Genomic DNA, 25,711 nt, shown 5'->3' on the forward strand with positions numbered 1-25,711 from the left:
ATCCTGGAGCCCTGGGATCAAGTCCCACGTCAGGCTTCCAGCGTGAAGCCTGCTTCTCCCTCTGCCTGGGTCTCTGCCTCTCTCTCTCTCTCTCTCTCATGAATAGATAAATAAAATCTTTAAAAAAAAGAAATCATGTGGCCAAAGCAGTGAGAAGACATACTTTAATGTCCTGAAAGAAAAAAATGTTGGGCAAGATTGTAGACCCATCAAAATTATATTTTAAGAATGAAGAAATTGAGACATTTCCAGATGAACAAAAGCTAAGGGAATTCATTACCAGTTGACTTGCCCTACAAGAAATGCCATGGGGACTCCTTCAGCCTGAAATAAAAGATATTACACAGCAACTTGAAACCATAAGAGAAAATGAAGAACACTGATAAAGATAACTACATAGATAAATATAAAATCAAGTATTACTGTACTTTGGGTATTGTTTGTAATTTCTCTTTTTTCCTATATAATAAACAAATGCATATACCAATAACTATAAATCTTTGTTAATGGGCATATTATGTATAAGGAGGTAAGCTTTGACAGTGTAAAGGGGAAGGGTTGGAGATATACAGGAACAGGGTGTTTGTATAATATTTAAATAAGATTGTCATAAGTTTAAAATGTTAATCGTAATCTCCAAAGTAACCAATAAGAAAATTAAAATATGTAGAAAAGGGGAAAAAAAGAAAATTAAAATGGTATGCTATAAGCAATAATAGAGGAACTGGGAGAATAAAAAAATACATACATCATAAAGGAAACAATAGATAAATCCTAGAAACAAATCCCTTTTTATCAGTAATCACATTAAATGTAAATGGATGATACTTGACTATTAAAAGGTAGAAATTGTCAGATTAGATAAAAAAAAAAATTCCAGGACGTATCTATATACTTTATATAAGAGACTCAATTTAGATATAAGGACACAGAGATTGAAAATAAAAGGATGGAATAAGATATTCCATGAAAATAGTAACCAAAAGAGAGCTGGAGTGGCTGTATTACTGAGACAATATCAATTTAAATCAAAAAAGTTTACAAGAGATGTTGACATTATGTATTGATAAAGTTTCAGTTCATCAAGAAAGACACAGTTATAAACATATATGCACCTAACAAAAGTATTTATGAACTAGAAGACTTAATATTGCTGAGATGACAATACTGCCATAACATTCCACAGATTCAATACAATCCCTATCAAAATCCCAATGGTGTTTTTTACAGAATAGAAAAGTCTATCCTAAAATTCATATGGGCTCTCAAGAGTAACCAAAATAATCTTAGAAAAGAAAAATAAACTTATATTACTCATACTTCCTAATTTCAAAACTTATTGCAAAGCTAGAGCTTTTGCATAAGAATAGTATATTATCATCATAAAGATAGACATATAGACCAATGTTATTGAATATAAAACCCAGCATAAACCCTCATTATATGATCAATTAGTTTTTGACAGTAGTGCTAAAACAATTAATGGGAAGAAGATACTCTTTCCAAAAAGTGATGCTGGGAGAACCAGGTATCAATATGCAAAAGGTTGAGGTTGGACTCATACCTTACACAATATACAAAAAATAGCTCAAAATGGATTGAAAAACTAAATATGAGAGCTAAAGCTATGAAACACTTGGTAGAAAATGGGAGAATCTTCATGACATTGGTTTCGGCAATGATTTCTTAGATATCTAACACCAAAAAGCACAAACAACAAAGGAAAAAATAAATGAATTAGACTTCATCAAAATTAAAACTGTATCAAAGGAATATTCTTGTGAGAATGAAAAGACAGTCCACAAGATAGAAGAAAATATTTGCTCATCATATCTGCTAAGGAATTAATATATAAAGAACTCCTACAACTTAACTACAACAACAAAGTCAATTTAAAAATGGGCAAAAGATTGGAATAGACATTTTTCCAAAAAAGATACACAGATGACAACTAGGCATATGAAAAGGTGCTCAACATCATCAGTCATTAGGGAAATTGCAAATCAAAACTACAATGAGATACTATTATATATACTTTATGATGGCTATTATGGAAGAAATGGAAAATAACAAATGTTGAGGATGTTGAAAAATTGGAACCTTCATGCACTGTTGGTGAGATTGTAAAATGGTGCAGCTGCTATACGGAACATTTTGACAGTTCCTCAAAAAGCTAATCAGAAAATTACCATGTTGTTCAGCAGTTTTTCTCCTAGATATATGGTCAAAGGAATGGAAAGCAGGGAGTCAAACAGAGTCACATACACCAATGTTCATAACAACATTATTCACAATAGCCAAAAGATGGAAAAACCCAGGTGTCCATCAACAGATGAATAGATTGATAAGAATAGTGCATACTCACCATGTAATATTATTTATTCATGAAAAGGAATAAAGTTCGGGTTGCCTGAGTGGTGCAGTCAGTTGGGCTTCCAACTCTTGGTTTCTGTTCAGGTCATGGTCTTGGGGTCATGGAATCAAGTCCCATGTCAGGCTCCATGTTTGGTGTGGCATCTGCTTGGTTTCTCTCTCCCTCTGACTCTCCTGCTCGCTTACTCTCAAAAATAAATAAATAATAAACTTAAAAAAAAATGAATGGAAATTCAAATGTATCTTATTACAAAGTAGATGTTCATCTTTAAAACCTTATACAAAATGAAATAAATCAGAAACAAAAGAATACATGATTCCTTGTTTATGAGATACCTGGAATAAGAAAATTCATAGAGGGATCCCTGGGTGGCGCAGCGGTTTGGCGCCTGCCTTTGGCCCAGGGCGCGATCCTGGAGACCCAGGATCGAATCCCACGTCGGGCTCCCGGTGCATGGAGCCTGCTTCTCCCTCTGCCTGTGTCTCTGCCTCTCTCTCTCTCTCTCTCTGTGACTATCATAAATAAATAATAATAATAATAAAAAATTTAAAAAAAAAAAAAAAAAAGAAAATTCATAGAGTCAGATAATAGAAGTTAACAGGGGTTAGCACTAAGGGAAATGAGTTATTGTTTAATGGGTATAGAGTTTATGTTTAGGGTGATGAAAAATTTTGGAAATAGTAGTGATAGTTATACAACATTGTAAATACGATTAACGCCAGTAATTGTACGCTTGAAATGTTTAACATGGCAAGTTTTATGTTATATATATATTATTCACAGTTTTAAAATTAATAATGTTATATCCTAAAAAAAACCCTGAACTTTATACTGCGGGTGAATTGTATGTTTGAGTTATATCTCAATAAAGCTATTTTTATATTATCTATTGTTATTAATTGTTACAGGTTACTGTTAGCATGGCAAATAACAAATCTTAAATTGTTTTTAAAATTTGGTTCTAATCTTGTCCCTTCAGATGAAAATGAGCTCTTCTTCAATATATATACAAGTTTATGTGTATCTCTTTTACCTCATCACTTCCTACCAAGAATGACGTGTATTTCCAGTAGAGACGGTTTGAAAATAATGATAACATGATCATCTCAAGAGATGCAGGAAAGGCATTAGACAAAATCCAATAAAACCATTCAGTGAACTAGAAGTGAAAGGAAACTTTTTCAACCTGATAGTGGGGGATCCCTGGGTGGCGCAGCAGTTTGGCGCCTGCCTTTGGCCCAGGGTGCAATCCTGGAGACCCAGGATCGAATCCCACGTCGGGCTCCCAGTGCATGGAGCCTGCTTCTCCCTCTGCCTATGTCTCTGCCTCTCTCTCTCTCTCTCTCTCTCTCTCTCTCTCTCTCTCTCTCTGTGACTATCATAAATTAAAAAAAAAAAAACAAAAAAACCTGATAGTGGGCATGGACAAAATATCCCCAGCTAACGTTATATTTAAAAATGAAAGATTGAGTGTTTTCCCTTTATTTTTTATTTTTATTTTTTATTTATTTATTGCTTCTTTAAAATAAGGAATTAGAAAAGGAAATCTACTTTTACCGCCTCTGTTGAACATTTTACTGTAATTTCTACCTAGGGTAGTTAGGCATTAAAAGGAAATAAAAGGCATCCAGATTGGAAAGGAAGAAATAAAACTTGCTCTTTTCACAGATGACATGATCTGTGTAGAAAAACTAAAGAATTCACTAAGAAACTACTAGAAGTAATAAGTTTAGCAAGATTGTAGGAAAATATCAATATATAAAAATCAGTTACATTTCTGTTAGACTTGCAGTGAACAACCTGAAAATGAAATTAAAACAGTTCTGTTTACAATAGCATCAAAAAGAATAAAATTTTTAGGAGTCAGTTTAACAAAAGTACAGTATTTATGCTCTGAAAACTATAAAACATTGTTGGAAGAAATTAATATTGTTTAAGATTATAATACTCACCAAATGTTAAGATTATAATACTCACCAAATCGATACATAGATTTGGTACAATACCTATCAGGTTCCCAGCTGGCTTCTTTATAAAATTGACAAGCTGATCCTGAAATTCATGTGTACACTCACAGGACACAGAATACCCAAAAAAAATCTTGAAAAAGATGAACAAAGCTGAAGGACTCACACTTCTCAATTTTAAAACTTAATACAAAGCTATAGTAATCAAAACAGTATGTTACTGTCATAAGGATAAACATAGACCAATGGAATAGATTAGAAAACCCAAAAATAAACCCATATATCTATAGTCAGTTGATTTTTGTAAAAGGTGCTAAGATCATTCAATGGAGAAAGAATAAATTTTTCAACTAATGTACTGCTGGACACCCACATGCAAAATAATGAAGTTGGATACTTACCTGACACCATAAGCAAGAAGTAACCCAAAATGAATCAAAGACTTAAATGGAAGAGCCAAACTATAAAAATCTTAGGAGAAAAGATAGAACTATACCTTCATAATTTGGATTTGGTAATGGATTATTAAGTATGTCACTAACAGCATAAGCAACAAAAGAAAAAAAAAAGATAAATTGCCCATCATCTAAATTAAGAAATTTTGTGGTTCAAAAAACACTATCAATACAGTGAAAAAAGCACATTACACTGAGTGAAATAAGGCAGAAGCACAAAGATAAATACTGTATGATCTCACCTATACATGAAATCTGAAAATGCCAAACTCATGAAAAACAGAGTAGAAGAGTGGTTACCAGGGCCTGGGAGTAGGGGAAATGGGGAGATGTTGGTCAAAGGACTCAAATTTCAAACTAAGATGAATAAGTTCTGGAGACCTGATGTACAGCATGATGACTACACTTACTACTAATGCTGTATTGTAGATTTGAAATTTTCTAAGAAAATAAATCTTAAGGGTTCTCTTCACCAAAAAAAAAAAAAAAAAAAAGTGATTATGTGAGGTGATAGATATGTTAAGTAGCTTCACTGTGGTAATCTTTTCACAAGATGTACATGTATGAGAACATCAGGTCGTACACTTCAAATATATGCAGTGTTTGTCATTTGTACCTCAGTAAAGCTGGGGGAAAAGTAAGTGAACCCACAGATGGGAGGCAATATTTGCAAATCCTATCTAATACGTGACTTGTGTATGGGGTACATAAGGAGCTCTTACAACTCGGAGCCCTGGGGTCGGTCTTGGCCTTTTCACTGCTTTGCTATGCAAACCATGCAGTCTTTACTCAAATGAAGATAATTCTGTATAGCTGACTTTCTTCCCAGGATAGTTTTAAGAATCAGATGAGGTCATTTAAGGAAAAGTAACTCATAATGTGCTCATTTAATTAATGTGTAAAATGTAAACCATTGTAATTAAATGTACTTATTAAACATTATGATAAACATAATAACAATATACATTATTATGCTTTCCCTCTCCTAGTAGACCAAACTCTTTATTAAGCTAATCCTATTCTTATTTGTATCTGTTCATATACTGAGTAATTTCTTATATATAATAAAGTGCTCAGTAAATGTTGTGGAGAAGAATTTAATTGACATAGTCTAATCTTTGAAATAATATAAAATACCTGGATACCATTTGGTTTTCCCAAGAGGATGCTACAGAATTTAGAATGACTTGTACAATTGATTATTATATTGTTTTCTTTGGAGATCTGCTTTGCAAATGAGAAATGTTTTAAAGACAAACACGGAATATGGAAAGACTTCCATTGAGATGGGTCTGTTCCTGTGTCTTGCTCTCACACTGTTGACTCTCCGTGTCTCATGGAGCTAGTGCTTTGCCATTGCCTGCCCCCAAGGAAGCCCACTGAGTAGAGTCCAGAAAGAGAAGAGCGTTAAATGAGTCTGTCACCGATGAACACAAATCTTCACGTGCTTTGTCTTTGAATTAATAAAGAACATGTATTTGTTAAGCAGCAAGTCATTCACATTAAGATTTTAGATAGTAAGTTTAATAGAGTATAGTAAAAAATGACTTGAAGTCCTATTTACAATAAGATGTCTAAATTACGAAGTGAAACTTCCAAACAAGGAACTTCTGCGAGCAGAGTGCAGTTGCGGATTGTTGCCTAGAGGGCTTAGCACGGCGCGCGGCACTCGGACACCCGGGGAGACCTGGCAGAAGGGCTGGAGGCAGATGCTTGCGGCTAAGTCTGGGTTTCACCTGGGCTGACGAACCTTCGAGATGGAACGCTGCCAGGGTAAGGGCACACTGACCTCCCTGTGGTTGCCCACCTGTCTTCAGGTAGGGCTGGGCCCTCCGTGAGAACCTGGCAGCGTCAGAGCGTTGAGTCTGTCCCGAGGGTGGTGCTGCCCAAAGGTGCCCCGTCCTGCACCCACGTTACAGCTGAGGCCAGAGCTGGAGCTGCAGAAGGACCGTCAGGGGCTGGCCGATCTGGTGGGAGGCAGTGGGCACCAGTCCGAGGGGCCGCGGAGCTTGAGGTCAGTCCCCCTCCCCGGTCAACCCTTACCAGGACCTACAGCACTCAGATCCCTGTAGCATCTCGGAGAAGGTTCTCCCTCTCGGGGGCCCAGACACGGTGTCTTTGTTCCTGACGCTGGTGGGCGCAGTGTCTCTGTGGGGTGTTGTCTGGACGTTGGCCTAGGACAGCCTGCCTGGTTCTGCTGTGCGCTGGTTGCTGTGTGGCTGTGTGAGGTTCCTGCTCTCCTTATTTGCCCTAATTTCTTTGTTTGTGAAAATAAGCTGTGCCATTCAAGAGAAGTTATGCTTCCTCTGTAAAATAGTTTTGATCCCAGAATGTTCTTACTCCTTTTATAATTTAAAGCATTGCCCTTTAACCAGACTTGCACATTTATCCAGTTTAACTGAGGTTTGTTCTGTTTGAAGCTAGACTAAGCTTACTATTTGCCCATTTGTGGTAATAATTAAACCTAGGCTTTGTAATTTTTGAGGACAATATTTCTTGGTCTTATTTTACTGACTCTTTTATTTTAGTAGTGTCAACTTCAGCTCTCTGTGATCATTGTCTTCACAAATTCCTTTTAATTTCCATTTGGTGAATCCTTTTGTTCTGAATTTCATAAATTTTCTACTGAAATTTCAGTTTGGAACATTTCATGGATTTTAGAAAAACAATTTTCAATCCTTTTCATTTCCTTTTACCCCTTTCTATTCTCAGTACACTATTCAAATACTATAGTCTGTTCCTCACATTTTGTGCCGTCTCAATTTTTGTTTCTCCTTGTTGAAATCAAACGATTTAGCCATCAAAGCATTCTTTACGTATGAACATTATCTGCTCTGTTGGACCAACATTATGTATGGTGACCATTACTAGAATTCCTTTTTATACCTTTTAAAGTATATTGTTACTTTAAAAGTTGTTGCCTTTGTTAATCTTTAGTGGTCTGAATCTTTTTGCAGATTGTTAAATTATTTATATGAATAGTTACTATGATTTTATTGATAGGGTGGTTTTTAAATCAACATTTCATCTCAATTAGAATTTTAAAACAAGACAACAAAACAAACAACTGCCTGACTGAAAATCCATAAATCTTCAGTCTGTCCTGAGCCAGTTTCTTCTTCTGAGAGCTCTCGTAAAAATTAGCGTAAGTAAAAACTGAGTCAGCAACACTGACCCTTTGTTTGTCTTGGGTATTGGCATTTCATCTTTTTGTTTCTAAGTTTCCGTGTTCTTTGAAGATGGTTCCCACAGTTGAGGTTTGTGGTTATTGACATCCTAGAGTTGAGGTAGGCTTTGTTACCTGTGTGTTTAGAAATGTATATATTTCTGATTAAAAATGATACAACAAAGATTTCTCAATTTCAGTAGTTAAAAAAGGGTCAATGTCTTGTTTAAGTGACATTAAACTATTGAAATGAGAATTGTAAATGGTTTGTTATGGGAAAGATACTATTTTGAAAATTTTATAGAATAATTTTTATAAACTCAAAGTCTTTGAAGAACAATATCATTTAATATAAAACATTTTAATATATCAAATAGATTCATACCCATTATTCCTTAAAATACTCTAACATAAATGTTGCTGTATCCATATATGAGACAGAATGGATTCTATTAGTTTAGGTGATATAATCAAGATCATTTGGCTTATACAGAACAACACTGAGACTTGAACCCAAATCTCCAGACTCATACTCTGTGTTCTCTCTGCTATGCCACCCTTTAACTCCAAATAGACATTTTACACCTAGAAAAAAATATGGAATGGTATATTTGATGTTTCTAAAAATGTGTATGCTGTTGACTTACTGATACTACAGATAAGGAGGCTTTCTTAACTCAGTTAAGTGAAGCAGAGTGGCAAGGTGTAATTTTCTTTGCAGCAATTGACCTGTGGGCCCAGAGATTTACTGGATAATTTTTGTCTCTTCTGCTGCATGGAGTGAGATCTTTATTGTTAATTAGAGGATGAGAAAGCCAAGTTGTTCATGTCAACAAGCTAAAGCAGCAAAACACTCACTGCAGCTGTAATGATTTCAAAGCTTGACGAGATATGATGGGACTCACAGGAGAAAGTGCTGCTTTCCTACAAGGCCTCCCTAGAAGTGCTCGTGCTAAGTCCCGATGGCTGGGTGGGTGTTTTGTCAGGGTAAGCTCGAGGTGCGTTATAGGTAGTCCTGTAAATGGTCATGTGTGTTTTTTTCTAGAGTAGTAATCCTCAAGGTATGGCTGTGGGCAAAGCAGCATCAGCGTTACCTTTGAACTTGTTGAATATGCCAGTGTGGGCCCCACCCTAGACCTACTTAATCAGAAACTTTGGGGGAGGGGTACAACAATTTGTGTTTTAACAAGTCTATGGTTCTGATTCATGCTAGGGTTTGAAAACTTCTGTACTGGAGTCACACTGGGAGATAAAGACTACAAGATAAGGATTTAAGATTGGCCTGGGAGAAGTAATGCTTAGCAGGCAAATACACTTAGGCTTATATTCAGGGAGAGATGTCTTACAACTTAGTGTCAGAATGACCCTTAAAGATAGGGACCAGTCATAACTGATACAAGGGTATCCAGTTTTGTTTTGTTTTGTTTTGTTTTTTGTTTTTTTTTTCCAGGACTGCACTATGCACTTCTCTTGTTAATGCATCTGTTTGGAGCTTGTCATAAAGATTCCTACTTCTGGTTTTCAAACAACATTATTGAACGGAGCAGGTGTAGTCCTTTCCTCGGGAAACAGGGAGCATACCTGTAGGAAGCCCAGCAATAGCCTTGTGCTTCGTTGACTTAGTGGAACATGCTTTAGTGCAGCAAAGTAGCTGAAAGATAATAATCAGCCTTTTGAGTGTTAGTCACAAACCCAACTCTGTAGAGAAATTGTACTGTCATAGCACAAATCTAAAATTAGAGAGAGAGAGGGAGAGAGAGAGAAAATTGTGACACTAGGAAAAAGAAAATATGAAGAAAATGTTGAGTCATAGTTAGGTGGATCAGTTTGGTCATATTTGAGAGTTACTCAAATAGGAAGTGATTGTTATATAATTTACCCATTATTTGAGGCAATTTACTATTAAAGAAAAGACTGATTTAAGTGTTTATGTACATATATTAAAAATACATTTCATCATGTGAAGAAAAAAGACACAATAATACAAAGAAGAATATAAAAAGTTACCTGCATAAAATCCTTTCATCTAGGGATAAATTGCTTGATTTTTTGGTGCAGATCATTCTAGCACTTTGTCCTTCTAAGAATATTAGTAATATATAGTCTTACCACATAGTTCTTATAGGCCTAAGTCTGTTTTTCTAATTCAATAGTATAACAAGAGCTCCACCCATAATTTCGTTTAAATATATTTTTTTGAATTAGGATTTTCAGTGCTATCATTTGTATCACTGTTTCATGATTTACTTTTCTACTTGTTTTAGAAATTTCGATTTTTTTTGCTATATATATGAAACTAGTATAATCAATATTTTTATATATTTTATACATAGATTTTTTCTCCACATCTTGGATTATTTCATTAGTATAGATTCTTTACAGTGACTTTGTTGAATAAAACTATATGAACATTTCTAAGACCTTTCATTACCCAGTTGTGTATAGAAGTGGATATGCTACAATAACCAAGAGAAAACTTAGTTTTTTGAGATATCCTGTCTTGCATCGTAAAAATTAGGTTAGCCTCTAGAGATTTTAGAAATAGCCAGTATCAGGTTGCCTGGGTGGCTCAGTCGTTGAGCATCTGGCTTCAGCTCAGGTCATGATCCTGGAGCCCTAGGATGGAGCCCCACATTGGGCTCCCTGCTCAGTGGGGAGCCTGCTTCTCCCTCTGCCTCTGGCCCTCCACCCCCAGCTCTCTCTCTTTCTCACTCTCAAATAGATAAATAAAATCTTTAAAAAAAAAAGAAAGAAAGAAAGAAAGAAAGAGCCAGTATCTAATAATACTAGCTACTGTTTTAAAGGACAGCTAGTGTGGTGCCAGGCATTATACGTAGTCATCTGCGTGTGCGGCTTGTACATATGTACCTAGTGTCACAATAATACCATTAGGTATGTATGATCCCGATTTTAGATACGAAAAAGTTAAAGTTCAGGAAACTAAAGTAGTTGATGAGGACAAAATAGGTAATAAGTGGCAGAGCTAGAATTTAAACCCTACTCAGTCTTCAGACCAGGCTTTTCCTCCTGCTTTGTTCTTGTATTTTCTGTCAAGTTCTGGGAGAATTTTTATCAGATAAAAGTGTGGGATCTGTGCCTTGAAAATAAAATTTACAACCACTGCTAGAAACAGTGGTTCTTTAAATTACCGTTCCCAGTGGCCCTCTGCTTGGAAAGGAAGTCATTGGATTAGAGATTTATGTTTGTCAAGAGAATTAGACTTCTGGTTTACCAAAAAGTTTATTCTCATATTTTATACCCTCCTGTGAATTCATCTTACATGTTATTTACTGTCCTATTCACTTTCAAACAGAAATAAACTCCTCAATGTTATGTTTGTTTGGATAAAAGGGGAATTAGACATATATTCTGGGAATTTAAAAATTGCGCACACAATTATAAATGTCAGTGTCCTAATGCAGTGGTTTTTATCAGTTTCTTAGTCTGATTTGGATAGGAAGATAAAAGAAACGTATTTGCATACAGTAAAAAGATGAAAATAAAGTTTAACCCTGAAACTTCTTATTTCTGAAACGGACTTAATTCTTCAGTTTAGAGAGATTTCCTAAGACTTGTGTTTTTTTATTTTTCTTAGAGTAAATCTGATTTTTGGCAGGGAGAAAGAGTGCCCATTCACTCTTAAAAGGACTGAGAAAATGGACAGGATATTTTGCTATTTTTAAAAATTCAGAACAAAGATCATTAACATTGTCTTGTCACTAGCTTAGATTTAGTGCCCCTGTGCTGGTGTAAGTGTCCACAGTAGGGAACATGGGTGGTGAAGTTAGCCCTAGAAGTCACTGGGCACAGTAGCCCCTTTCAAATCTAATCAATCCATCAGTTGATAAAAGAATTTATTGATGAGTAGAATGTGGCTTATTGTTTATCCTAAAGATCAGAATTCTCAGCTCCATGGAAGTTTCTGCAGTGATAGAAATGTGCTGTCCAGTATGATAAGCACTTGCCACATTGAATACTAGAAATGGGGCTCGTGTAATTTATGGAATCGCACTTTTAATTTTATTTTATTTTATTTAAATCCAATTAGCCTCCAGGGCAGGGCTAGTGGCTACCTTGTAGGCACAGGTGTAGAAAGTGACCCTGAGTGTTCTGTTATCACCAGGGACCTTTATGCAATTAAATTTAAAGTCCTCCATTGCAGCTTGTCAAACTGCACTTGATAAGTGTGAACAGGGAGCATAATCTCTGGTAGTCTTACCTAAATTTCATGCTTTCTTGTTAGCCTGATCTCCTCCTGTGGCCTAGCTAACCAGCTCCTGTAAACTTGTATCACTACCCTTTCTCATGCTTCGGTTCCTCCAGGAATAAAAACAGGACTTTTCTTGCCAGTGTCCGGCTGGTGAGTCCCATTCTTGTTCCAGGGAGGTAGCCTGGTATCTTAGAAAAAAGACAGACTAGCTTTAAAGCCAGTTTGTTTGTATTTCAGGCCTGGAATGGACCAGTGGGATAGAAATGATTGTTATTTAGCCTCCTCTAAAGATCGTGTAAGTCATACTTACGCTGCGGCAAGAGGACTGAGGACGGAGGAGCGTAAGCCAGGGCAGTAAGACCCAACAGAATCCAAGCCCAGGTATCCTAGCAAGGTGTTAGGCAAATTAGCATGAGTGGGTAACAGAAAAGTAATACTTGCTTCTAGTGACCTGTAATTCTAGCTAATGTTTAGGACAAAAAAGGCAATGAGCCTTGGAAATAACAGTAACCCTAGTCTTTCCTCACGGTAGACAGTGACTAACGTGACATGACTGAGGATAAAACTCAGCTGCCGCAGCAGCAGCACCCCAGCCTGGCCCCGGAGCCCTTGCAGGGTGCAGCGGGGTGGAGAGCACGTCGCTCCGCCCATTCTCGCAGGAGCTCTGTGGGGTACCTCTCCTGCTGGGAACACTCCCTTTTCATAGAAGCGGAGTCCTAGATTGAGTCTGTCCACAGTCACCCAGCTATCATGTGGCAAAACCAGGATTTAAATCTAAGGCATCTTGTGGACGCCCGGTCACTCAGTCAGTGAGGTGCCTGCCTTGGGCCCAGGGCGTGATCCCAGCCCTGGGATGGAGCCCACCTGGGCTCTCTGCTCAGAGAGGAGCCTGCTAACTCCCTCTCCTGCCTGCTTGGGTTCTCTCGCGACCTCTGTCTCTCTGAAATAATTAAATTAAATTAAATTAAATTAAATTAAATTAAATTAAATTAAATAAATAAAATAAAATAAAATAAAATAAAATAAATAAATAAAATAAAATAAAAAATAATCTAGACCTCTTAGATCCAGAATCCTACCTTCTCTCTGGCCTCTCAGGTTACTGTGTGCCATGCAGTGGGTTCTCATAGGCCTGGGTGCTCCCCCTTCAGAGCTCTCATTTCTCTAAGCCCTTATTTCAAGTGTGTTCCATTCTTAGATTCTTACTTGGAACTCATGGGACTCAGTTATAGTCGGTCTGCTTTAGCTATTTAAAAGTCGCGCTCGGGACGCCTGGGTGGCTCAGCGTTTGAGCGCCTGCCTTCGGCCCAGGGTGTGGTCCTGGAGTTCTGGAATTGAGCCCCACGTCGGGCTCCCTGCATGGAGCCTGCTTCTCCCTCTGCCTGTGTCTCTGCCTCTCTCTGTGTGTGTGTATCTCATGAATAAATGAATAAAATCTTTAAAAAAAAAGTCACACTCATTTCTTTATACATGTATCTGGTGAATAGGAATAAATATTTTTTCATTAGTTTAGGAAATATCTGTTAGATTCCTCACAGATGTTAAGTAGTGTTTGGCACTCAAAAAACAAAGATAAAAATGAAAAAGCTGATATATTCTAGTAGTTGAGGATTTCTTTGTAGAAACAGACACAAACACGTCACTGTGCACTGTGCCCTCCCAGAGCACAGAGAAAACAGCTTTTCCCAAGGAAGCTAGGACTGACATACATTCAAACAACAGTTTTAAAAATATGTCTCACAAAGAATTTTTTTTAAGATGTTATTTATTTATTTATGAGAGACACAGAGAGAGGCAGAGACACAGGCAGAGGGAGAAGCAGGCTCCATGCAGGGAACCCAATGCGGGACTCGATCCCGGGACTCCAGGATCACACCCTGGGCTGAAGGCAAACACTCAACTGCTGAGCCACCCAGGTGCCCCTCTCACAGAGAATTTTAAAAGGGGCTTAATTAATATGGGAAAGTCTATCCTCTGCCTCCCCATAGAAGCCCTTGTTCCTTCTATTGTAGCACAAAGGGTGTTTTCCTACACTTGTTGTTTCCTGATGTGTGGCCCTACATGGGCCATAAGCCCTCTCGATTCCCTACTCCATGGCCCAGCCTTTCCTGGTGTAGGTACCAGCCAGGTTTGGGCTAGTGCGGGTGAAGCCTGGGGATGAAATTAAACTGTAAACAAAATGATTGGTTTATCTCAAGCATGTCTTGAATGAAAAGAAATATTAAACCTAGATTATGTTCTCTGGCAACTACAGTTCCTAGGCCAACCTTCTTTAGTTTAGGTAGCCATTAGAGGAGGAAAGGAAAGAAGGTAGGGGAAGGAAGGAAAAAAAAAATTCTGTTTTTCCTTTTCTTTGGGTCACTGCATTAATCCCAGTAACCCATTAATCCTCTTTGCTTCCACCATAGATTTGAATGAATTCTTCCTAGATAGTAAACAAATTGACCTTATTTCATGGTTCAGAATAGATAGTACTGTTGACTATGTGTCAATCATAATCACCTCTATCAACATATTCAGTGCAAAATACAGTCTTGATTTTGTCAGTTGCTAGACACAAAAAAATTGAGAACACGTAACTAGTGGGAAAATAAAAAGAAACATTGCTCGCAAACCTCGGACTTCCTGAAAACAAGTTTACAGGGTATTTCACACTTTGTCAGTGTTGATAGTGATAGAACTGTCAACCTTTGAAGTAATAGAAAATGAAAAGATATTTCACTTGGTTTTCCTTCGCTAGTCTCAATGACATTAGGGGGAAAAAGTCTTGTTTCCTGTTTTCTTGAGTTATATAACAGTCTCAGGTGAGGAGAAATGAAAATGGTTCTTAAGGCAAAACATATGTTTGAGCAGTTACTTCTGTTTTCAGAAAACATTTTGAAAAATTGTCATTTTTATTAAACATGCAGTATTCTCTATTTTTTAAAAAAAGATTTCTATCAGAAACCTTGGTACTTGGACTCCTTTTAAGACTATTACTTTCTGGTTTGTTGCGTATTTCATTTGCGTGGCTAACTCTCCCATATTTTAGCCCACCCTGCTGCCATCTCCAGGATGTTCTGAGAGTTGACTGGAAAGTAAATGCATATTCTTCAACGCTGTGATAACGTTCACTGGTGGTATTGGCTGTATATGTGATTTGTCAAGTCAGGTTTAACACTTTAGGTTTGTTTTTATTTCCAATTTGATCTTTAGAAATACTAGTTAAATATGCTGTAATATTAATCTTCATACATGTTCTGTAAACTCTTTTGGTCATCACATAACGTTTGTGGTGATGAGATATGTCAGATGATTATAAGGTCTATAGCAGTTAATACTGGATTGCAGTATAAAATGAAATTGAAAAACAATGATGGAACTATGGATGTGGATGCTGAAAAGCTCTAACTTCCTCTTCCTGCTCATAAAGGAAAGTGAACGTGTGATTTTTTTTTCTGAAGAGACCAAGTGATGTAAGGTGACATATTTGCACATCACATTGAACCTAAACTGTGGTCATTGCCTCTGGGAAGCCTCTGGGCAGCCTCTGGAGTCCTCCATGCATCTCTTCTCTCCCCCTCCCTGACCCATGACAGCCCTCACCGGGCTCCTTCTCCTGGGAAGACTTCCTCACTGCCGTGGGATAACTCCCAAAGGTCCTCCGTTGGGGTATCCAGTGGCAGTAACACCCCTTTCCTTCGCAGTAGAACCATCCACTCAGCCTTCTTGTCTCTGACTGCATCCTCGTGTTTGACACATCATAGGTGTTGAGTAAAAGGTGAAATGAACCAAATGGACCTAGATATGGGTTTTAAGGTCTTTCAGTATTGACCAGCCTTCCAGATCTATGTTATTAGATGTGATATTATTATTTGAATTGATTTACCAGATCTTCTGAGTATAAAAATTCATATCTGTGACTGAAATTTTCAGACTGCACATAGTATGCTAAATCATTTTAAACCTTATTCAAATTTCCGAATTCAGAAATTATGATCCTATGGATCTAGTTAGATTATGTTTACCTATATAGTTATCTTTAGAAGATAAAGGGTACTTGTGAGTACATGAGAAACTTGAACAAGATTTCAAGTGTATTTACCTTAGAGAATCAGTTATTTTCAAATCTCAGTACTCTTGGTACAGAAACAAGTGATAAACTCTTCAAAAATTAGTCATACCTGCCCATAGATAGAACAGATTGGCAGTTTCCAGAGGCAGCGGGTGGAGACAGGAAACATGAGTGAAGAGGTTCAAAAGGCACAAACTTCCAGTTATAAAACAAGTAAGTCCTGGGGAAGTAATGTACATCATGGTGACTATAGTTAATAATGGTATATTATTACTTGAGAAGTTGCTAAGAGAGTTAATCTTAGAACTTCTTATCACAAGAAAAAAATTGTCACTATATATGGTGATGATGGTAACTAGACTTATTGTGATCATTTCACAATGTATACAAATACTCATTTTGTATACCTGAAACAATATAACATATGTCAATTGCACCTTAATAAAAAAAATTAGTTATATCTATTTCAGAAGGCTTGTCAAAATGTTATCTTTTCTAAGGACTATAATTTTAATTTGTGATTTGAAGTAATAAACTAAATATCCTTACAAATTACTTCTATTCTGGACTAATTCAGTTTGATTAGTTTGAATCAGAAAGAATTTTGCTAAATATTTATATTTGGTATTTTTGATGTGTAATTAAACAAACGTTTCCATCATCATTAGAATAAACATTCTCCCTGTTTTCTACAGAAGATGCAGGAGTGGATGAGCTGGCCATGTGCTGCAGTAGCCTGGCCTGAGTTCCTGCCTCTCGCTCTCTGAGCCCCACGGCTGGGCCACAGGACCACTATTTCTACCTCAGCTTTCGCTTTGTTTAAGCAAAGCTAACAACACTGAAATATATATACATATAAATGCTATTTCTGGAAATATGTAACTTAGCCACATTTCAAAATAGAGTTAAAATCTTTTTTTTTTTTTTTTGCTAAATTTGTAGTGACGTGTTTAATTATAAAAGAGATCCAGATCAATAGTTATGAAGTAAATTTTTTTTTAATAATTTAAAACTCTAAAAAAATCTGCCTGTTTGAGATGACACTGTATATTATCATCTCTATAATCTCCAGGAATCTGGAAGATTCTGAATTTGGGTTAACCCTAACTTTGCTACTAATAAGGTAGAGGGCTGGGTAAGTAAACAGAAATGCTGTGATATTGCAAAATAATACACAATTAAGGACATTGCTCTTCCTAGATGCAATGTTTATTTTTGTTAATTGCTTATTGGCTAACTTCATTTTTTCCATTTGAAACTAAAAGAGTTCTATTTTTTTATTGCTAAAAAGGATTCCTGGGGATCCCTGGTGGCTCGGCGGTTTAGTGCCTGCCTTCGGCCCAGGGTATGATCCTGGAGTCCTGGGATCGAGTTCCACATCAGGTTTCCTGCATGGAGCCTGCTTCTCTCTCTGCCTGTGTCTCTGCCTCTCTATCTCTGTCTCTCATGAATAAATAAATAAAATCTTTAAAAAAAAGAAAAAAAGGATTCCTGTCAGGTCAACTTTCCTTATCAAATTACTATAAATTGCAAATTTTCAAAGTTAATCTTTTTAATCAAGAATATGTTTTGAATATTTCCATATAAAACTGAACATTAAATATTAAGGAAAATTAGAATATGGGAGCTATTAGTATCAAATATACCTTTGTTTCTAAATGGCAAATATTAAAATATGGAGTATTGAATTTTATTTTTACTAGCTAATAAAAATGTGACTTTATAATATAGATTAGCAAGGCACTTAAAACACTTTAAGAGGCCCTTCAAGTCTGCCCATAAATTAAAAGGAAATGGAGGAAAGTGAGCAGAAACACCAAGAATACAATGCTTGAGATTGTGGGTATATTTGTACAGTTATCTAATGCAGTCACATTGAGGGCAAGCCAAATATATTAATGTCTTTTATTCATTTTGCTGTAGTAATCCTGCATCAATCATGAATTTATTTACTTTGCCAACAAGAGATCAGAAAAAATGAGCCCCTTTTGGGTTTGCATATATGTATGTGTAAATTACTCAGGTTTTGCAGATAAATTGTTCTTATTAGCCACATGGCTAATGGTGCTGCCAGGAGACAGAGCACATCCAGTGCTATTGAAATTTGCATCTCTGCAGTAAATGCCCAGAAGTGCAGTGGGTTGTATGGTAGTTGCATGTTTACTGTCTTCTAGAATTGCCAGACTTTTTCCAAGTGGCTGACTATACACCTTTATGTTCCAGCCAGCAACGATTGGGCAATCCAGTTTCTCATATCCTCATCTGCTTTTGGTGTCATCACTATGTTTTGTTTTAATCATTTGGATAGTATAGAGGCACTGTACCTCTGTGGTTTTAATGTGTGTTTTCTTGATGGCTAATGACATTGAATAGCTTTTCATGTGCTAATTTTTAGCCATTTATATATCTCTTCGGTGAATTGTCTACTCACGACTGTTGTCCGTGTTCAGATTGTTCACTCTTTCACACACGGTTTTTCAGATTTCTTTTTATTCTAGGTCATTGTCCTTTCTTGGATATGTGCTTTGCAAATATTTTCTCTCTGTAAGTTCTCCTTTTGTCCTTTTAACAAGGTCTTTCTCAAATCAAAAGTTTTTAGTTTTAATGAAGTCCAGTTGTCATTTTTTTCTTCTTTTTTGTGGGTTTTTTTTTCTTTAAGTTTTATAGTGTGGGGCACCTGGGTGGCTCAGTAGGTTAAGCATCTGCCTTTGACTCAGGTCATAATCCCAGGGTCCTGGGATGGAGCCCTGCATCGGGCTCTCTTCTCACCATGGAATCTGATTCTCCCTGGTCCTTTGCCTCTTCCCTGGCTTGTGTATGCATGTGCTCTCTTTCTCTCTTTCTTTCAAATAAATAAATAAAATCTTAAAAAATAAATGAAATTTTATAGCTTTATAATTTACATTTATATTCATGATCAATTTTGAGTTAAATTTTATATAAAGTTTGAGACTTAGTTTGTAGCTTGTACTTTTCTGACTATGAATATCCACAGTCTACTTCCTTTATTGTATTGCTTTGGCACTTTCGTGAAAAATCAGTTGGGCATATCTGTGGAGTCTACTTATAGTTTCTCTATTCTGCTTTATTAATCTATGTTCTTCCACCAATACCATACAGTATTGAGTATTATATCCATATACAGGTCTTAAAATCAGAGTAATTTCGCCAACTCTATTCTTTTTTTTTTTTTTTTCAAAATTGTTTTAGATAGTCTAGTTCCTTTACCTTTCCATATAGTTTTTTCCCAAACTTCTTAAGGTATATTGGCCAATAAAAATTGTATATATTTAAGGTGTATAAGACGATCATTTGATATATATTCACACACGTTTGAAAATAACTACCACAATCCAACTAATTAATGTATCCTTCATCACACTGCGTTATCTTTTCTTGTGTATGTAATGAGAATACTTAAGATCTACTTCTTGGCGAAGTTCAACTATGTAATATATTATTAACTATAGACATGCTGTACATTAGATCTCCAGGACTTATTCATCTAATAACTGAAAGTTTGTATCCTTTGACCAGTAGTTCTCTTTTTTCCCCACCCAGTAGCCCCTGGCAACCACAGTTCTACTCTTTGCTTCTAGCAGTTCAGTTTTTTTAGATTCCACATATAAGTAAGATTATAAGGTATTTAACTTTCTATGTCTGGTTTATTCCATTTAACATACTGTCTTCCAGGTTTGTCCATATTCATGTTTTCACAAATGGCAGGATTTCCTCTTTTACAATTAAATATTATTCCCGTGTGTGTCTATGTCTGTGTGTTTGTTCGTTCATGTATGTTCACCAACACATTTGTCCATTCATCTGTCAACAGACAAAGGTTATTTCCATATTTTGGCCATTATGAATAATGTTGAAATGAACATGGAAGTTCAGATACCTCTTTGAGATCCTGATTTCGTGTCTTTTGGATATACACCCAGAAGGGGAGTGCGGGATCATACGATAGTGCTCTTGTAACGTTTTTGATGAACCTCCATACCGTTTTCTATAGTGACTGTACCAATTCGTATTCCTACGAAAAGCATACAGGGATTTCATTTTCTCCATACCTGCAATAACTCTTGGTATCTCTTGTCTTTTTGAGAATAGCTATCTTAATAGGTGTGAGATGAAATCTCATTGTGGTTGAGATTGGCATTTCTCTGAGGTGATTAATGATACTGGGCACATAATCATATACCTGTTGGTCATTTGTACGTCTTCTTTGGAGGAACATCGACTCAAATCTTGTGCCTATTTTCTAATCAGGTTGTTTTTTTGCTGTTAAGTTGTATGAGTCTCTTTTATATTTTGAATATTAACTGTTTATCAGATATGTGGTTTATAAACCCAGCTGGATCTGGGTCATGGCTTTAGGGTCCACAGCTGGGACTGAGTTTAGCAGGCTTGTCAACTTGAGGCAGGGAGTAGTGTGGTGTGTTCCCTGGTGGATGGTATTGGTGGCAAGACCGAGACCAACTTAGGCTTGCAGCCCAGAGCAAGGGGATCAGGACTGTTTTTAGATCTGCAGCCACCAGTCCATGGGCCTGCTTTTGCAAATGGCGCTCCTTGTTACTGGGCTCCACCAGGGCTTCACAGCCTGCTACCTGGATCCTACAGGCATTCTTGCCCATAGAGGGCTGCCAAGTTGTTGTCGCTGTGGGGGGATAGGAGTAAGATTCAGTTCTGCCACCTTGCTAGTGTCCTGTATAAATCTGAGTAAGCTAACGTACATCTGCAAAAAATCTTGTTGGGATTTCAGTGGGAATTGCTTTAAACTATGTATCCATTTGGGCAGAATTGGCATCTTTATAATATTGAGTCTTTCCACTAAACATGTCTTTCCATTCATAAAATCCTTGATTTATTTTATCAGTGTTTTATAGCTTTAACACACAAGTAATGTATATGTTTTATTAGATTTACTTCAAAGTGGTTTTTGGGTTTTTTTGTAATTATGCATGATTTATATTTTTAATTTTGGTATCCACATGTTCACTGATAGTATACAGAAATACATTTGGTTTTTGTACATGCTGTGATCTTGCTGAAATCACGTAATTCCAAGAGCTATTTTGTAGATGTCTTGTAATTTTCTACACAAGCAATCATGTCATTTGCAAGTAGGGACTGGTTTATTTCTTCCTTTTTGATCTGTATGTCATTTTCCCTTCTTTTCTTGCCTTATTGCACTGACAAGAACTTCCAGTCCTATGCTGAAAAAAGTAGTGAGAGCAGACGAGACCACTGTCCCGCTACTAACTGCAGAGGCAGCCCAGCTGATCTCTCTGGAGGCTGCGCTGCAGGGATGCTACATGGGAGGCACACGACAGAGCACCATGGAAGGGTGTGGACCCCACTGGCACAAGCCGCACACCAGCCTGCCCTACAGGACTGCCTGGTGTCTAGGGCACCCTCCCATGGGCCCCTTCTCCAGCATGGTCTCCTATTCCACTGGAGCACCAGTCTGCAGGCTGGCCCAGAATTCACACTCCTGGCAGGGAGTTGCCAGGTTGTGATAGTAGTCATGGCCATGTAGACACACTGCATCCATTATCACCCACCACACTGTCTTCTCTTTGGGGCCCTGCTAGTATCCCAAGGCAGAGGTAGGGAGGTGGAGGTGGAAGACCTGAGTGAGGGCAGGGGTAGAGGCATCTGCGTGGGTTGTGGAACCTAAAGGTGCTGCCAGCCACCTGAGGGCCCTGCCTGCGAGTGTGTGGATTCCAAGGGCAGAAGAGGGGCAGCAGCCTTGACCTGGCATGGCCAAAGTTGGCGAGGTATAAATATAAACCCTTCTCCATCTTTGCTCACTCTGATGGACCTCATGTGCCTTTGGGAGTTTCCTTCCCTCCATTTGGAAAATGTCAATAATTGTTACTCTTTTCTTACCATTTCCCCTCATTCTTTGTGGAAAATGCTGTTACAAGTATTCAATGCCCTGTATGTAAAGAAAGAACATAGACCTCTTTTGAACAACAGCAGAAAAAAAGAAAACGTGTTGAAAACCGATATCCTTGCATTGTTTCCCTTAGTTGGAAAGCATTCATTCCTTTACTATTAATTACAATGCTGGCTGTACGATTTTTGTAGATGCTCTTTATTAATTTGAGGTTGTTCTCTATTTCTGGCTTTCTGACTTTTTTATTATACGAGTATTGACTATTATAAACTGGTTTCTCTGCATCTACCAATGAGCTGTAAGACTTCTTTCATCTTTAATGTGGTGAAGGTGATTTTCAAATATCCAACGAGACTTGCATCCCTGGAATTAACCCCTTTATCATGATTACTTTCTTATATTCACTTCTTAATTCTATTTGTTAGTATTTTATTAAGGATTTTTTTATCTATATTTCTGAGGTATGTTGGTCTGTGGTTTTTCTTTTTCTTCTTTTTCTCCTTTTTTGTTTGTTTTGGGGGGACTGTCTTTGGTTTTCATATTAGGGTAATACTAGCTTTATAAAGTGAATTGGACAGTGTTTCTTCCTTTTCTGTTTTCTGAAAGAGATTGTATAAAATTGGTGTTAATTCCTTTTTGTACATTTGCTAAAATTCTCCAGTGGAATTATCTGGACCTGGAGATATCTTTATGGTAGGTAGTTTTTAAATTACATATCTGTTCTCCTTATTATTTATAGATCTGTTTAAATCATCTGTTTCATATTGGTTGACTTATGGCAGTTTGTGCTTTTGAGGAATTGGTCCATTTTACCTAAGCTGTGGAAAATTGCATATGTAGAGTAGTTTATAGTAATCTCATACTAGCTTTGTGTTGTCTTCATAGTCTGTAGTGATATCCTCTGTTTCATTTTTGATTTTGGTGATCCTGTCTTCTCTGTTCTTTCCTTTGTCAGTTAGTTTTATTGTCATATCAAAAAGCCAACTTTTTGTTGCATTGTTTTTTCTTTGTTATTATTTGGTTTTCAATTTCATCTATTTCTGTTCTTTATTATTTATTCCCTTCTATTTATTCTGGGTTTATTTTGCTTTCCTCCCCCTCATATTAAACTGCAAGTCTGCACCTCTGAATGCCCTTTACTCATTTTGCCCATCCTCCCACCCAACACTCAGCCCCTCTGGCTACCACCAGTTTGTTTTCTATATTTATGAGACAATTTCTGTTTTTGTTTGTTTCCATTGTTTTTTAATGCCATATGTAAGTGAGATCATATGATATTTGCGTCTCTGTCTGACTTATTTCACTTAACAAAGTACTCTCTGAGTCTATTCATGTCACAAATGGCAAGATCTCATTCTTTTTATAGCTGGGTAATATTCCATTGTATATAAGGACCCCATCTTGTCTATCCATTCATTCACCTGTGGCTGTTACTTAATGGGCTGACTTGGTTTTATCTGTGCTTAGCAGGTGAATCATTGCCCTTTGTATTTATTTATTCCTGATTGAGCAAGAACTTGAGGGAAATCCAACATTGCAAATAAACTGTTATATTTCGTTCTCTTTTCCAGGCAGAAGCTTATTATCCCAAATGGAAGTTGCCCTGTTATTCTGAATACTTATTTTTGTCAGAAAGTTGTTGCCAAAGAAAATTCAAAACTAATACATGAAGTGTACTGTTGGAACACACCTCTTCCAAGAAGAAGTATCACTTTGGCTCAGATATTTAAATTTAGGAATCTAACAAATAAATCACCTGAAAGCCAGGTAAATTTTCATTTGTTTTAGACGTTTTATGCTTTGCAATAATATTGGATTTGAAAGGTATAAGCAGGGATCCCTGGGTGGCGCAGCGGTTTGGCGCCTGTCTTTGGCCCGGGGCGCGATCCCGGAGACCCGGGATCGAATCCCACGTCAGGCTCCCGGTGCATGGAGCCTGCTTCTCCCTCTGCTTGTGTCTCTGCCTCTCTCTCTCTGTGTGACTATCATAAATAAATAAAAATTAAAAAAAAAAAAAAGGTATAAGCAAAGATATTTACCTTTGGTTCCTCTTCAAATATTCAATAAATATATATGCTAGAACATCTTCTTGTTATTGTTAGGTCTGAAGAAAATATGGTGCAATTCAGTATTTAGTTGTAGTCTTTTCACAGTATTTCATCTATCTAATGGTGTATTTTTTAAAGATTTTATTTATTTATTTGACAGAGAAATATAGCATAAAGGGCTCCTATTGTTAGTCTTTAGCCTCATCTATCAAAATATATGAGTTTTCATGTTTTTATTCTCCTCTTGTAATTAATTCGCTAGGAATTTTAAGTCTTTTACCTATTAAATTACAAAAGGCATATTTTTCTTTTTCACAATATCTGTATCCCTTGGGATAAAAAGAACTGCATACACTTGAAATTATACACTGTAGATTGTCTATGGAGTTTTATTGGCCCCGAGTCATGATCATTTGTCAAGATGAATGTAGGGAACTACTAAATTTCACTTGTAGCATACATGAAGGGCCCTCCAGGGACCACTGCAGGCTCTGAGTGTCTGTTGCTCCTCAGGGTGCGCCATCTCAGGTTCACTCAGTTCCCTGAATCAGCACTGAAGAGAATACTGAGGCTGACAGTGTGAGGGGATGTAAGAAAAAGAAAAGTAGACAAAGTTTCATCTTGTTTGTGAATGTATCAACAAGCATACTCTCCCTTTGATTATCAAAAGAAGTATCTGAAGGGGGTAGGACTCTTAATTTAATTTATGGCACAGAGTGCATTACTGCTTTAACATTTAGTTGTAAATAGCTATTGATATTAAATTATTGAGATAACGTTTTTGCTTGCAACAGTGGCAGTGAACCTGCAGTATAACATCATGGTTATAAGTATAGGCTTTGGAACTAGGTATCCTGGTTCAAATCCTGCCTCGGCCACTTCTTGCCAAGTATCAATGGGCAAGATACACAATTTCTCTGTTTCAATATTTTTATCTTTAAAATGGTCATAATGACATAATCTACCTGCTTGGGTGGTTGTGAGGTTAAATATGTTTGTTATGTAAGTATAATGTATAAAGAAAAGTGCCTAGAACATGCTCCAGAAGTGTTATCTTATGGTATTTAATATTTAATATTTTTGGCAGGCACCATGAGCCTGTAAAGTATCTAGTGGAGTAGACTGCACACAACAAGCACTTAATAATGTTTAAATTTTGAGACCTAGTCATTCTTTTGTTTTTTAGTTTTTCCTGTTGGGAATATTTACCTCATAAAAAAATTTTCTAAATTACCATGAAGTATTATAGTAGCAGGACTTTCCACATGTTTTCAAAGACCCAAGGTGATATGTGCTTCCATTGATTGGAAACGCTCTTTGCTGTTTCCATGTTATCTTGCTCACCTTCCCCTCCTCAACAGCATTAGTTACCTGGCAGACATAGAGGCCCATGCAGTATCTTTTATCTTCGTTATCCCTTTGGTGTTCTGAAGTAACATCAGAAGATGGCCTGAGAGCCCGGGTGGCTCAGGGGTTTAGCGCTGCCTTCAGCCCAGGGCCTGATCCTGGAGACCCGGGATCGAGTCCCACGTCGG

The 25,711-nt window shown here is 37.0% G+C and overlaps 1 protein-coding gene across 2 annotated transcripts in view; it reads left to right on the plus strand.

The window, feature by feature from the left end:
- SPIDR (scaffold protein involved in DNA repair) overlaps nt 1-25,711 on the plus strand; it is a 436,460-nt gene that overhangs the window by 277,139 nt on the left and 133,610 nt on the right. For both annotated transcript variants that reach the window (XM_041770165.1, XM_041770164.1), the window contains exon 9: nt 23,700-23,895. In XM_041770165.1, the coding sequence (XP_041626099.1) occupies nt 23,700-23,895 (196 nt within the window). The remainder of the gene's footprint in view (nt 1-23,699; nt 23,896-25,711) is intronic.

Source organism: Vulpes lagopus, chromosome 10 (genome assembly GCF_018345385.1).
Source record: "Vulpes lagopus strain Blue_001 chromosome 10, ASM1834538v1, whole genome shotgun sequence".
In the NCBI taxonomy this organism is placed as follows: domain Eukaryota; kingdom Metazoa; phylum Chordata; class Mammalia; order Carnivora; family Canidae; genus Vulpes; species Vulpes lagopus.